A 13,424-nucleotide genomic window follows, 5' to 3' on the forward strand; every position below is an offset into this window, starting at 1 on the left:
CGGTTGCCACCCCCACCACTCTGTGACTGGGCCATTGTGTCGACTCATCATGTGGTTGCCACCGTCCCCACTCTGAGGCTGGGCCTTGCTGACATCACCAGTTATTTTACCCTTCTTTTGATCTTTCAGAAGGACAGAAAAATGGAAAAACACAACAGATCCTGTCTTTGGAGCATCCGAAAGGCTTGTATCAGCCTATTTTGCATCAGGATATGCTCATGATTTGGAAGCCAAAAGCAGGAGTGGGTAAAAAACACTGAATACATGCAAATATTCTAATCACGTGTCATCTCTGTTTTGCATCCACTCCTGTGTTTGTTGGCCTTAGCAATACTGATGGATTACTGACCCAAAGCTGACCATGTGAAGGCGGATGCTCAAAAGACAGGATCTGTTTTTTTGGGGTTGTTCTTGTGATGGATCAGAAGAAGGGAAAATAACTAGCGACGTCAACACAAACTTACTGCTGACACCTTCTCCGCTCTGTCATGGGGTCACTACTTGTATCAGCGTGTAACAGAACAGATTCTGAGGAAATCTATGTGGAACCAGCTGACGGTGTAAAAAGAGTGCTCTCTTTCACGCTACAGTGCAATCTTGGGTCACTGCATGGTTCTTTATACCTGACACTAACATTGACCTGTAAGGATAAGTTCGCACTTGAGTTATTTGGTCAGTTTTGGCCCCGTAACTGACTAAATAATTGAAGTGTGAAGTGATTCTAAGAGTGATGCCTGTCATTTGCGTGTCATACTGGCGAATAGTAACTATTTTACTACCACAGTGGACTACCTATGCATGTGTCTGCAATGCACAGTGTTATACACCAATATACAGGCTCTCTGTGGCTGGGAAATATCAGATTTTTAACGCGTTTCCTCACAAATAAATTCGTATTGAAAACTTTGCTCATCTCTAGTCATGAACATCAAGTGTATGGGAGCAGAGCTGCAGTAACCAGGCTTACCTGGTTTCTGTGCTGGAGGTTCTACAAACAGGTGACTGCTTTTAGAATATGCACTGGTATGTTTGGAAATGACCACATGAAGTCTTTTCTGCTATGTGCCTGCACATGCACTGATGACTGATCAGATGTGTGTATACAGAGACATGAAATACCCCTCTAGTGATTACCTGGGGTCCTAGTGAATATTATGGATATACTTACAGATTTCCATATTTCTAAAATTCCAGAAATGTTCTTATTTCTGCTTATTTCTCGCCAACTCTCCAGTCTATACAAGGACCATACTTGTGGCATTATGCCACTAATGGCTTAATATAAGTTGTCCACACAATAAATGTACCCACGAAACAGGCATTTTTGTCATTAAATAAGATGTTTTCAGGGTGTCATGTTTTCATTGCTTTAAACAACTGAGATCACTGTGTCTGTATACTGTAGGAAGAGCAGAACTATTACTGGAGGAGGCGTGACTTGTGAAACATTAGTTTCAGAACTGCCGTAAGGTCAGGATCAATGTTAATGTTAAGGCAAACAGAAAATGTTGAAAAAGGGGAAGTATGTGGGAGGCGGCAGCAACATTAAGGTGGCTATGAAACTTCACTGAGATCACGTGAATGGGAATTTGTTCTTAAGAAAATTGAAGGAATGAGTTTTATTCGGTTTCTCGTATACCCTTGTACCTTGAAATAGACACTTCCTCCTAGAGCTCAGAGGCTGCTGCAGACCAGCTGCAAGGGAAGACGACCCCATGGTTTTTTGGTGCATGGACGGTGTGGCTGTGCTGCCATGTGTCTTGGTTATTTGGTCCTCTGCTGCATTTATTGCCTCTTACATCTTTGCAGTGCTTGAGGGACATGTGGTGGCTTTTGTACCTTATATAAGGTAAGATGTGATGAAAGGTATAATGGCTTTCTATTAAATGAAATCTGTATTAGTATATATAGAATTTTTTTTACTTGCACATTTATTATTATTTATTTATTTAGGCAATATCACTTCAGGAGAATGATTCCAACTTGCTTTCTGCTTGTGCGAGAAATAACAAAATCTGTGTAATTTTGGAATTTCCTTTTTCACTGTCTTTCACTGTATTTCTCAACCGACTGTCGATCACTGGTATAACATTTTGTAGAATTGAATGTTAACATTTATGAGGGCTGGTAGAGGGTTTCCAACCATCCACTAATTTCTGGACCGTACGTAAAAATAGGCCCTTTTTTTCCTGTGTCCATAAAAAAAAAAAAAAAAAAAAAGATGTGTCTGTGATTATTTTTGAGCCTGGTGGTTATTTTGGTGGTAATTATTTTCTTTTTACAGTTCACAGAATATGTTGGTAATGACTTCTCATCAGTATATTGAGGTGTAGACATGTATTACTGTAATCTTTATAATTGATTAAGATTTTCCAATTTGTTAGTAAAAATTTTTGGATGTCAGTGATTTTGCATTGAGTTTTGCATGTTTGCCAGAAAAAAAAAAAATTCTTGACAACCTTGAGCTGGTAGGTGTTGTGGTAAGGGGAGCCGGCGACGCGCTTCCCCTCTGCAGCGCCTCTGGCATCCCGCTAATAAAGAGGAGGGAGGACGCGGCTGGCGTCCTAATCTCCATAGCAACCAGAGGGCGGGGAGGACCCGGCCGCACACGCTTCCTCGGCGTGGCTGGCATCCTCCATCCCCTAGGCAACGAGCACGTGGGGAACTTAGCGCAGATATTGATAAGTCGGCACTCAGCTGTTCTGAGTTGCGGGGGATGGGTCACATGACCCATCAGGAGGACCTATTTAAACAGGTAACCTGTTGGCCACAGGTTGCCTGTGATTGGTCTTGCTACCCTCACTAGCAGTTTCCTATTGTGCATTTCTGTGTTCTTGGATTTTGGCTCTGTTTTTGACCTCGACCTTGTGACCTCCCTGGATTTGACGTGACCTCTTGGCTTCGGACTCCGGATTGTGTTTTGACCTTGTTATTGTATTGCTCCCTGTGTACCTGTGTGACCTCCTGGCTTTGACTTTTGCTTGCCTGACTCTGTTACGGTATTCCTCTTATCTTCTTAGGCCCCTGCATGTATCTAAGCGAGGGACTGCCGCCAAGTTGTACGCCGTTGGTTAGGTTGGGCTGTGCAAGTAAGCAGGGACAGAGGTGGGGTGGAGTTTAGGGCAGCACTTATCCCCCACCTCTGTCATGACAGAATCACAGGTTCTACCTAAAACCATGGACCCTATGCGAGTCCTTATGGATCAGGTACATAGTCTCGCTCAAATGGTACAGGATTTGGCAGAGAGGCTACAGCAGCAGGAATTGCATCAACCCCCACCTGTAGCAATTTCCTCTGCTCAAAATCTTGAACCTCATGTTAAACTGCCTGACCGTTTTTCAAGGAATAAAAAGTATTTCCTGACATTTAAAGAAAGTTGCAAGCTTTATTTTCGTTTACATCCACATTCTTCGGGCTCTGAACAACAAAGAGTAGGCATTGTTATCTTTTTGTTGCAGGGAGACCCGCAAGAATGGGCTAACTCTCTCCCCACGGATTCCCCTTATCTAGCTAATGTTGAAGCGTTTTTTCAGGCCTCAAGTGTACTGTATGATGATCCTGATTAGGCGGCCGTAGCTGAGAGTCAATTAAGGTCTCTTAGTCAGGGATACAGGCCCGTGGAGGAATATTGCACCAAATTCCGTAAATGGCGCGTTTCCTCTGGTTGGAATGATCCAGTGCTTAGATGTCAGTTTCGATTGGGGCTATTAGAAGACTTGAAAGATATGTTGGTCAGTTACCCCCTCCCTGACACTTTAGAACAGACTATGACTCTAGCTGTTAGACTGGACCGACGAATTAGGGAAAGACAAAGAGAACAATTGACGTCTCCACTGGTGGTGGTCACACCCGACCCCTCACCCTCAAGAGTCCAATTGGAGAATCATCTAGAAGAGCCCATGCAGCTCGGAATGACCAGGAGGGATCTGAGACGTCAAAAGGGTTCCTGCTTCTACTGCGGAGAATCGGATCACTGGTTACGACAATGTCCTAAAGTTCCTCCTTCTGGGAGATCTCCACGTCATGACACCAAGAAGGATAAGGTATTTCCCAAGGTGGTTAAAGAGAAAGTGTTGTTGCCGGTGGTGGTTTCTTTTGGCTCCAGTAAGTCCTTTGGGAAGGCATTTGTGGATTCTGGGTCTGCTGCTAATTTTATTGATCATAACTTTGCTCTTTCCCTTGGTGTGCCCATGTTGTCCCTTGCTAACCCTATTCATATCATTGCTATCGATTACACGCCGTTAGTGGGCGGGACAGTAGAATATTGTACTTCGGAGATAACCTTGACTGCGGGGGTCTGTCATATAGAGTGTACTTCTTTTTTGAGTCTAAAAAATTTACCCGTGGAGGTAGTTCTGTGTATACCTTGGCTCCAGGTTCATAATCCAGTCATCAACTGGTCCACGGGTGAATTAGAGAAGTGGGGAGTGAAATGTGATTCATGTTGTCTACCTGTTATTCAGGCTGGAGTCTCTGCAGAGTCAAATGTTAAAGCTGATGCCCTATCCCAGTTTTTGTTCCTTTCAGTCTCCTGATATTCCACCAGAACCTATTTTGCTGGCAGGTATCATTGTGTCTTCGGTCTCCTCCGATTTGACGACCGAGATCACTGCGGGACAACACTTGACTCCAGTACAATCTCCTAAAGATAAGTTGTTTGTCCCTGGTCATTTGCGTCTCCGGCTGCTAGGTGAGTGCCACAATTCTGTTTTTAGTGGGCATCCAGGTATTAATGCCACCAAGGAACTAGTGATCAGGTTTTACTGGTGGCCCTCTTTGTCTAGAGATATCCAGGCATATGTATCCTCCCGTGAAGTTTGTGCCAGGTCCAAGACTCCTAGGTCCTGTCCGATGGGTGAGTTACGACCGCTGCCCATTCCTAGTAGACTGTGGTCTCATATTTCCATGGATTTTGTCACCGACCTACCGGTTTCGGAGGGTAAATCAGTTCTGTGGGTAATCGTTGACTGATTTAGCAAAATGGTTCATTTTGTTCCTCTGGCAAAATTGCCTAATGCTAAGACTCTAGCTTCCCTGTTTGTGGATCATGTAATACGTTTACATGGAATTCTGGAGAATGTAGTTTCGGACAGAGGCGTTCAATTTGTCTCAAAGTTTTGGAGGGTGCTTTGTCATAAATTTATTATCTCTCTGTCTTTTTCTTCGGCCTTTCACCCGGAAACCAACGGTCAAACTGAAGTCTCTTGAACAGTATTTGAGGTGTTACGTCTCTGACAACCAACATCTTTGGTTGAAACATTTGTCCTTGGCTGAATTCGCCATTAATAATCAGGTGAACTCATCTACTGATATGTCTCCTTTCTTTTGTAATCTTGGGTTTCATCCGCGTTTTAACTCATTTTCGCCATCTTCCTCTCAGATTCAGGAAGCCGATCTAGTGGGTAAGGAACTGTGCACAGTCTGGGCCCAGATTCAGTCGAACCTGAAAAAGCCCAGGAGGTTCAAAAAATTAATGCTGACAACAGGCGCTCTCGAGGGGTAGATTTCGGGTTAGGAGATAAGGTGTGGTTATCTACCAGGAATTTATCTCTGAAAGTACCTTCGGGTAAATTTGCACCTTGATTTATTGGTCCTTATGTAATTATTGATATCATTAATCCAGTGTCTTTTAAGTTACGGTTACCTGACTCATTTCGCATCCATAATGTTTTTCACAAAGCCTTACTCAAGAAGTTTATGCCTCCTGTATCTCCTGCACAGGAACCTCCGCCGCCAGTGGAGGTTGCCGGTCAACCAGAATTCAAGGTTTCTAGGATTATTGATGTGAGAAAGGTTTAGGTCACTGGAAGGGTTTTGGTTCTGAGGAAAGATCTTGGGTGCCAGCGAGTAAAATGCATGCTACAAGGTTGGTGAAGAGATTCCATTTAGCTCACCCGGAAAAAACGTCTCCAGTTAATATGGGTCTGGTGGCCCCTCGTGGAAGGGGGGGTACTGTAACAGGGAGCTGGCGATGCGCTTTCCCTCTGCAGCGCCGCCGGCATCCCACTAGTGAAGAGGAGCGAGGACGCGGCCGGCGTCCTCATCTCCATAGCAGCCAGAGGGCGGGGAGGACCCGACCGCACACGCTTCCTAGGCGTGGCCGGCGTCCTCCATCCCCTAGGCAACGAGCACGTGGGGAACTGAGCGCCGATATTGATGAGTCGGCGCTCAGCTGTTGTGAGTTGCGGGGGACGGGTCATGTGACGCTGGCCATGTCACATGACCCATCAGGAGGACCTATTTAAACAGGTAACCTGCTGACTACAGGTTGCCTGTGATTGGTCTTGCTATCCTCACTAGCAGATTCCTATTGTGCATTTCTGTGTTCTTGGACCTCGGCTCTGTTTTTGACCTCAACCTTGTGACCTCCCTGGATTTGATGTGATTTCTTGGCTTCTGACTCCGGATTGTGTTTTGACCTTGTTATTGTATTTCTCCCTGTGTACCTATGTGACCTCCTTGCTTTGACTTTGGCTTGCCTGACTCTGTTACGGTATTCCTCTTAGCTTCGTGGCCCCTGCACGTATCTAAGCGAGGGACTGCCACTAATTTGTACGCTGTCGGTTAGGACGGGCCGTGCAAGTAGGCAATATTTATGCTAGAAAATCACTATACATATTTTTAGGAGTCATATATAATATTGACTTTTAGTTATTGGTTTTTAATTATGGATATTTGTAGTTATGTGTCTGCTGCTGGTGAGTAGTTTCTTCAGTAGGTGGGTGAAGAAAACTGCTCATCAGCAACTCTAGACTTAAGTTGCTGCTGATGGAGCTGGTACTGCTCCTGCCCCCCTCCCCCTCCCAGCAGCCATGGCAGGGGAATGTGAGCGCAGAGGGCCCCCCCGGCCGGACCTGCGTGAGGATGGGCGATGGTGCACATATGCAGTGGCCAACTAACTACATAGGATGTCTCGAAAGTAGTTCAGTTTGTCCTCCCTCTAAGCGGGTGTAAAAAAGGCCCCTATTTTGAACCGGTGGTGAGGCTGTAAAATGGTGGAGAGCCAGTAGTCATCCTTCTGGCGAATGGTGACAATTTGGCTGTCACTACGCAAGCAAGTGAGCATGCATCGGGCCATTTGTGCAAGTGACTTGGAGGGACTCCCTGCCTCCATCTCCACTGCAAACTGCCATGGTGTGTCTGGGTCCTCTTCCTCATCACCCTGTAGCTCCTCTGGCTGCTCCTCCTCTCCTGTCACCTGTGTAGAAAAACCACCCATTTCTCTACATATTGCTTGTGCTCGAATGTCCTCCTCCTCTAGTTCAGCCCCCACAGGGCTCATGTGGCCGTAAGATGTCGTTGCCATGTCTCCTGTCCTCTGGCCAGCCAGTGTCACAGCCACGGTTTTGGCCGTGACTCCTTGGGTGCCGCATACAGTTGCCCGCGGTTTGGGTTGTTGTTTCAACCGCAGCTTGAGGCTTGATGTTGTATGCCTCAAGTGCGGTTGCCGCGGACAACAGGTATGTGTGCGGTCCCTTTGGAGTTTGTGTGCGTGTATGTATGCACTGTTGTTAGTCTGTGTGCACTCTGTGTATTGTGTGGTGTGCACTTTCCTGCACTGTGGTTGCCCGTGGCAACGTTTCTCGTTGTGTACATGTGGTGGCAGTGTCCTGGCCTTGGGGCTGACTCCCAGGACACGGTTGCCACCCATGTCGTTGCCTGCGGCAACAACCACAGTGTGTTTGTTGTGTTGGACACTTTCCCTTTAAAGGGTTTCTGTCACCCCACTAAAGTGATTTTTTTTTTTTGGGCTAGTTAAATTAGTTATATAGCGATATCTGAAAATATAATAGTGTTCCTTACTTTGATCCAGCAGTTTAGTCAAAAAACGAAGTTTTATCATATGCAAATTCGGTCTCTACCAGCAAGTAGGGCGTCTACTTGCTGGTAGCTGCTGCAGAAATCCGCCCCCTCCTCTTGTTGATTGACAGGGCCAGCCGGAATATCCTCCTCCGGCCAGCCCTGTCGGCATTTCAAAAATCGCGCGCCCATGTTGAATCTGCGCAGGCGCTCTGAGATGAGGAGGCTCGTCTCCTCAGAACTCCCTCAGTGCGCCTGCGCCGATAACATCATCGAAATAGAAGACGTCATCGGCGCAGGCGCACTGAGGGAGTTCTGAGGAGACGAGCCTCCTCATCTCAGAGCGCCTGCGCAGATTCAACACGGGCGCGCGATTTTTGAAATGCCGACAGGGCTGGCCAGAGGAGGAGATCCCGGCTGGCCCTGTCAATCAACAAGAGGAGGGGGCGGATTTCTGCAGCAGCTACCAGCGAGTAGCCGCCCTACTTGCTGGTAGAGACCGAATTTGCATATGATAAAACTTCGTTTTTTGACTAAACTGCTGGATCAAAGTAAGGAACACTATTATATTTTCAGATATCGCTATATAACTAATTTAACTAGCCCAAAAAAAAAAACACTTTAGTGGGGTGACAGAAACCCTTTAAGTTGGTGTTTTCCCTTTCCTGTGGTGCTGGAAGGGTTAACTCCCTTCCCAGTGTGTGTGATGTCACTGGGTGTGTCTGACCGTTGGGTGTGGCCTCGTAGGCCTATAAAGCCTCTCACTTTGGCATGGCTCAGTAGGTTGCTTCAGTCATGCTTTGCTGTTGTAGCCTCCTGTGATTTCCATCTTCTTGTAAGGGCCACCCTTCCGGTCATAAGTTCTAATACCGTGATGTGTTGTTGATGTCTTGTGTCTTTGGTTTTTGTGCAGCTATGGATGTCCTGGTCCCTGTGTGTCTTCATGTGTGTGCTGTTTACCTTTGTCTGTGTGGACAGCCTTTCCTTAACACGGGTTCCAGTCAGCAAGGCTGAGACAGGTTTGTGTGGAACTGTTTGGTTCACCTGTCTTATCCATAGTCCTGTTTATGTACCCCCTTCTTCATGCTGCTTGGCCAGTGAGACTCCTGCTCCTCCGTGCCTAGGAGGAGTGGGTTGTCTTACCCTGCTCCTTAGCCCAGGGACCGGTCGGAGGGTAAGTCAGGGATCCGAGGTTTCTGCGCATGGGTCCTCCTACCATCAAGGTCGGCCCATGCAGGTAGGAGACAGGGTCAGCGTTAGGGACGCAACAGGAGGTGACCTGCTCCCTGATTCTGTGTTCCTGGCGAGTAGCGACTGGACATCTTCTGTCACCGCACGGCTGAGGATTTCCCCCATCCTCAGCCGTGACAGCCAGATTTAGCAGCATCTGTTCCAGGACATGAATCAGTGGAATGACGTTGTTCATCCCGCAGTCCTGGCGACTGCCAAATAAAGTGGACTCCTCAAAGGGTGTGAGCAAATGGCAGATGTCATGCATGAGCTGCCACTGGCTAACATCGAAGTTACACAGGGGAGTACCTTTGTCCGCCTGTATCATCAAGAAATCATTTATGGCTTTTCTCTGTTCATATAATCGGTCCAACATATGGAGGGTGGAATTCCAACAGGTGGAAACATTGCATATCAGCCTATGTTGTGGATGCCGTTCTGCCGCTGCAGCTCAAGGAGGGTGTGCTTTGCGGTGTACGAGTGGCTGAAGTGCATGCAAAGTTTCCTGGCCATTTTCAGGATGTCTTGCAGTTGGACGGAAGACTTCAGGAACCACTTTACAACCAGATTGAACACGTGCGCCATGCAGGGCACATGGCTCAGCCCTCCTTGAAGCAGCGCCGTCACCATGGTTCCGATTTTGAGTTGTCGAGGAGAAAGCCAGGATTCGATTTCTTGATGAAGGAGCAGTTCCTCCCCTGTGTGACTCAGTTTGCCCAGGCAAACTAGGCGCAGAACATCGTGACACCACTGTGCCCTGCACATGTGGTATACTGGTGGGGCACTGTGAATTGTCCCTGCAGTGGAGGCTGAGGACATGGTGGAGGATGAGGAGGTAGAGGCGGATATTGTCGTAGGACCAACAACATGAGAATGTGGAGGCGGTGCCACGGCTGTGTCACAGTATTGTTGTTGTTTGCCGTGACAAGTGTGCAGTGCATGCTGTTTGCCAGGGGCGACGTGTTGTTGTTGCAGCATGTTTTTAGCCTCCTCCTTTCTCCTGTTTTTTTCCCTGTCTTGTACTGGTGGGGTTAACTATCTGGCTGGGTGTGGCCACTAGTGGTTTATATTGCCTGTGGCTTTCAGGATGGAGTCAGTTGTACTCCAGCCTTTGTTTGTGCTGAAGCTTTGCTCCTTTCCAGGGTGTTCCATCTACCCAGTCCTTGAGGGCCACCTAGTGGAACATCGATGTCTCTCCAATGTCTTCCCGTTTTCTCCTTCCCTTCACTATCCGTTTTGTGGTATGGTGTTGTTTATATATGGGTGGGTGTTGTGATGTCTTGTTTGGTGTTCCATGTCTGGTCTGTCTATGGAGTATGCTCAGTCCTGCATGGATGCTAGACATCTCCCTGTGTATCTGTGCCTTTGGTGAGAGGGCCCCAGGGTTTCCCGGAGTGGGAACTCTTCAAATCAGTGAGCAGCTGTACCTGGTGCCTTCATGCATCCTGTCCGCATGGGGGTCCAGGCAGTTACTGGTGTGCTGGTTCCTATGTTTGGTGTTTGTACTGTGTCCTGTTTGGTGTGGGGGCTCCAGTACATATGCACGGGTTCCAGTCGTGTGGCTGCGGCAGGTAAGTGTGTTGTTCTGGTTCTTACCTGCCAATCCAGTAGCTGTTCATGATCTTCTCCTTTCCCTGCATCTAGGTCGGGAGAAACTCCTGTTCTTCTGTATCTCAGAGGAACAGGTTGTCTCTCACCCCTTTCATTATCTGTAGGGCTGTTCAAGGATTCCAGGGTCTGAGGTTCCTGGGTATGAGTCGTCCTACCATCTGGGTCCGCTCATACGGTGTGAGGAGTCAGGGCCAGGATTAGAGTGGCTATAGGAGGTGACCTTCTCACTTTTCCCTGTGTTCAGGCCTAGTTACTTCCCCGTTTCCCTCTTGGTGTTTAGTGGGGAGTTTTCCCCACTCCCCACCGTGACAGTATGTCCCACTAAGGCCACTCGTTTGTTCCTTTGTTTTGTGTGGCCTTTGAAAGAGGGTGTCAGCATGTTTCTCCTGCTGTTCACTGGTGTGCATGCTTGTCCTCCGGAGGGAGGATGAAAGGGGGATTCTGTTAACTGTGCAGTTCTCTGTGACAGTGGTTGCAGTTCTGGAGTGGACCGTTACTAGTTTTTGAATGTCCCCTCGTCCATCTCTCAGTGGTTCTTGACTCTTGTGTCATTTGTGCTGGCTGCATTCCTATTGTACTAGCTGTGGTGTATGCTGGTTTGGGGATATTTGCTGGCAGCGACCTTGTGTCTGAACTGGGTCTGAGTTTAGACGCACTGTTCAGTGCAGTCGCCCCGGGCTGTTTGTTGGCCGGCTGTCTGTTTCCTTGTTGGTGGTTCAGGCGTGCTGGCGACAGCTTTGGGTGACTTGTTTGCGCTGACCTGTCACTTTTTTCTCCCCTTTTGTTTGTTGGGATTCCACCTAGCTTCCCCTTTTCTGTTTGGGAGGGCTTTGAGGGGGAGGAGTGTCACGGCTGTGTCATGGTATTGTTGTTGTTCGCCGTGACACGTGTGCGGTGCATGCTGTTTGCCAGGGGCAATGTGTTGTTGTTGCAGCATGTTTTTAGCTTCCTCCTTTCTCCTGTTTTTTTCCCTGTCTTGTACTGGTGAGGTTAACTACCTGTCTGGGTGTGGCCACTGGGGGGTTATATTGCCTGTGGCTTTCAGGATGGAGTCAGTTGTACTCCAGCCTTTGTTTCTGCTGGAGCTTTGCTCCTTTCCTAGGTGTTCCATCTGCCCAATCCTTGAGGGCCACCTAGTGGAACATCCACGTCTCTCCGATGTCTTCCTGTTTTTTCCTTCCCTTCACTATCTATTTGTGGCATGGTGTTGTTTATGTATGGGTATGTGTTGTGATGTCTTGTTTACTGTTCCATACCTGTCTATGGTGTATGCTCAGTCCTGCATGGATGCTAGACATCTCCCTGTGTATATGTGCCTTCAGTGAGAGGGCCCCAGGGTTCCCCGGAGGGGGAACTTCAAATCAGTGAGCAGCTCTGCCTGGTGCCTCCATGCATCCTGTCCACCTGGGCGTCCAGGCAGTTACTGGTGTGCTGGTTCCTATGTTTGGTGTTTGTACTGTATCCTATTTCGTGTGTGGGCTCCAGTACATATGCACGGGTTCCAGTTGTGTGGCTGAGGCAGGTGAGTGTGTAGTTCTGGTTCTTACCTGCCAATCCAGTAGCTGTTCGCGGTCTATTCCTTTCCCTGCATCTAGACCTGGTGAGACTCCTGTTCTTCTGTATTTTGGAGGAACAGATTGTCTCACACCCATTTCATTATCTGTAGGGCTGTTCAGGGATTCCAGGGTCCGAGGTTCCTGGGTATGAGTCGTCCTACCATCTGGGTCCGCTCATACGGTGTGAAAAGTCAGGGCCAGGATTAGGGTGGCTGTAGGAGGTGACCTTCTCCCTTTTCCCTGTGTCCAGGCCTAGTTGTTATTCCCGCTACCTTCGGTGTTTGTCGGGGAGTTTCCCCCACTCCCCACCGTCCCAGGCGGAATCGGCGTCACCTGGCCAAGTTGCTGGTGTGGCTGGGTTAGAACCACATTTACCCAGTGGGCTGTAAAGGACATATATTGTCCTTGATCGTAGTTCCAGCTCCACACGTTCGCGCTGCCGTGCACTTTGACAGACACAGAGAGGCTCAAACCTGGCCCACCTTCTGTTCTACATATGTGTGCAGGGCTGGTACTGCCTTTTTGTGACTTTCCACCTCGACTCGGCACAAGCCATCAATTCTCTGAAAGGTGCAGAGTCCACTACTTGGAAAGGGAGGGACTGCAGCACCAGCAACTTGGCCAAGTGTATGTTCAGCTTCTGCGCCATTGGATGATTGCATTTATACTGTTGTCTCTTAGCAATCGCTTTGGTGATCGATTGCTGACTGAATGACTGACAAGGAGGAGGAGCATGAGCATCAGGACTGGCAGATGATAGGAAGGAAAGACAGCTCCCTTCGGCTGAGGAGCTGGAGCCTTGACTGCATGAAATTGGGTGCGTGCCACTGGGTGATGCAGCGGTTGCTGCGGCAGGCTGGACCACCACATCGGAGCCAAGGCTGTAGTACAAAGTAACTGCACCGCAGAACGGCAAATGAGATGTAATTTTTATACTATTACAACACCCCCAAAAAGGCTATAGTACAATGCAACTGCACCGCAGAACGGCAAATAAGAAGTACTTTTTTTACACTTATACACCCCCAAAAAAGCTGTAGAACAAGGTAACTGCACCGCAGAACGGCAAATAAGTTGTCCTTTTTTTTTACACTTATACACCCCAAAAAAGGCTGCAGTACAAAGTAACTGCACCGCAGAACGGCAAATAAGACATACAGTCATGTGAAAAAATTAGGACACCCTTTGAAAGCATGTGGTTTTTTGTAACATTTTTAATAAATGGT

At 47.8% G+C, this 13,424-nt stretch overlaps 1 protein-coding gene across 1 annotated transcript in view; it reads left to right on the top strand.

Annotated features, from left to right (window-relative positions):
* The first annotated feature begins 1,518 nt into the window (after window positions 1-1,518).
* Window positions 1,519-13,424, top strand: part of DRAM1 (DNA damage regulated autophagy modulator 1) — an 85,979-nt gene continuing 74,073 nt past the window's right edge. Inside the window, exon 1 of the mRNA XM_040407668.1 lies at window positions 1,519-1,849. Coding sequence (XP_040263602.1) covers window positions 1,716-1,849 — 134 coding nt within the window. The 5' untranslated portion in view covers window positions 1,519-1,715. The remainder of the gene's footprint in view (window positions 1,850-13,424) is intronic.

The sequence above is a fragment of the Bufo bufo genome, chromosome 1, assembly GCF_905171765.1.
Source record: "Bufo bufo chromosome 1, aBufBuf1.1, whole genome shotgun sequence".
NCBI classification, from domain to species: Eukaryota; Metazoa; Chordata; class Amphibia; order Anura; family Bufonidae; genus Bufo; species Bufo bufo.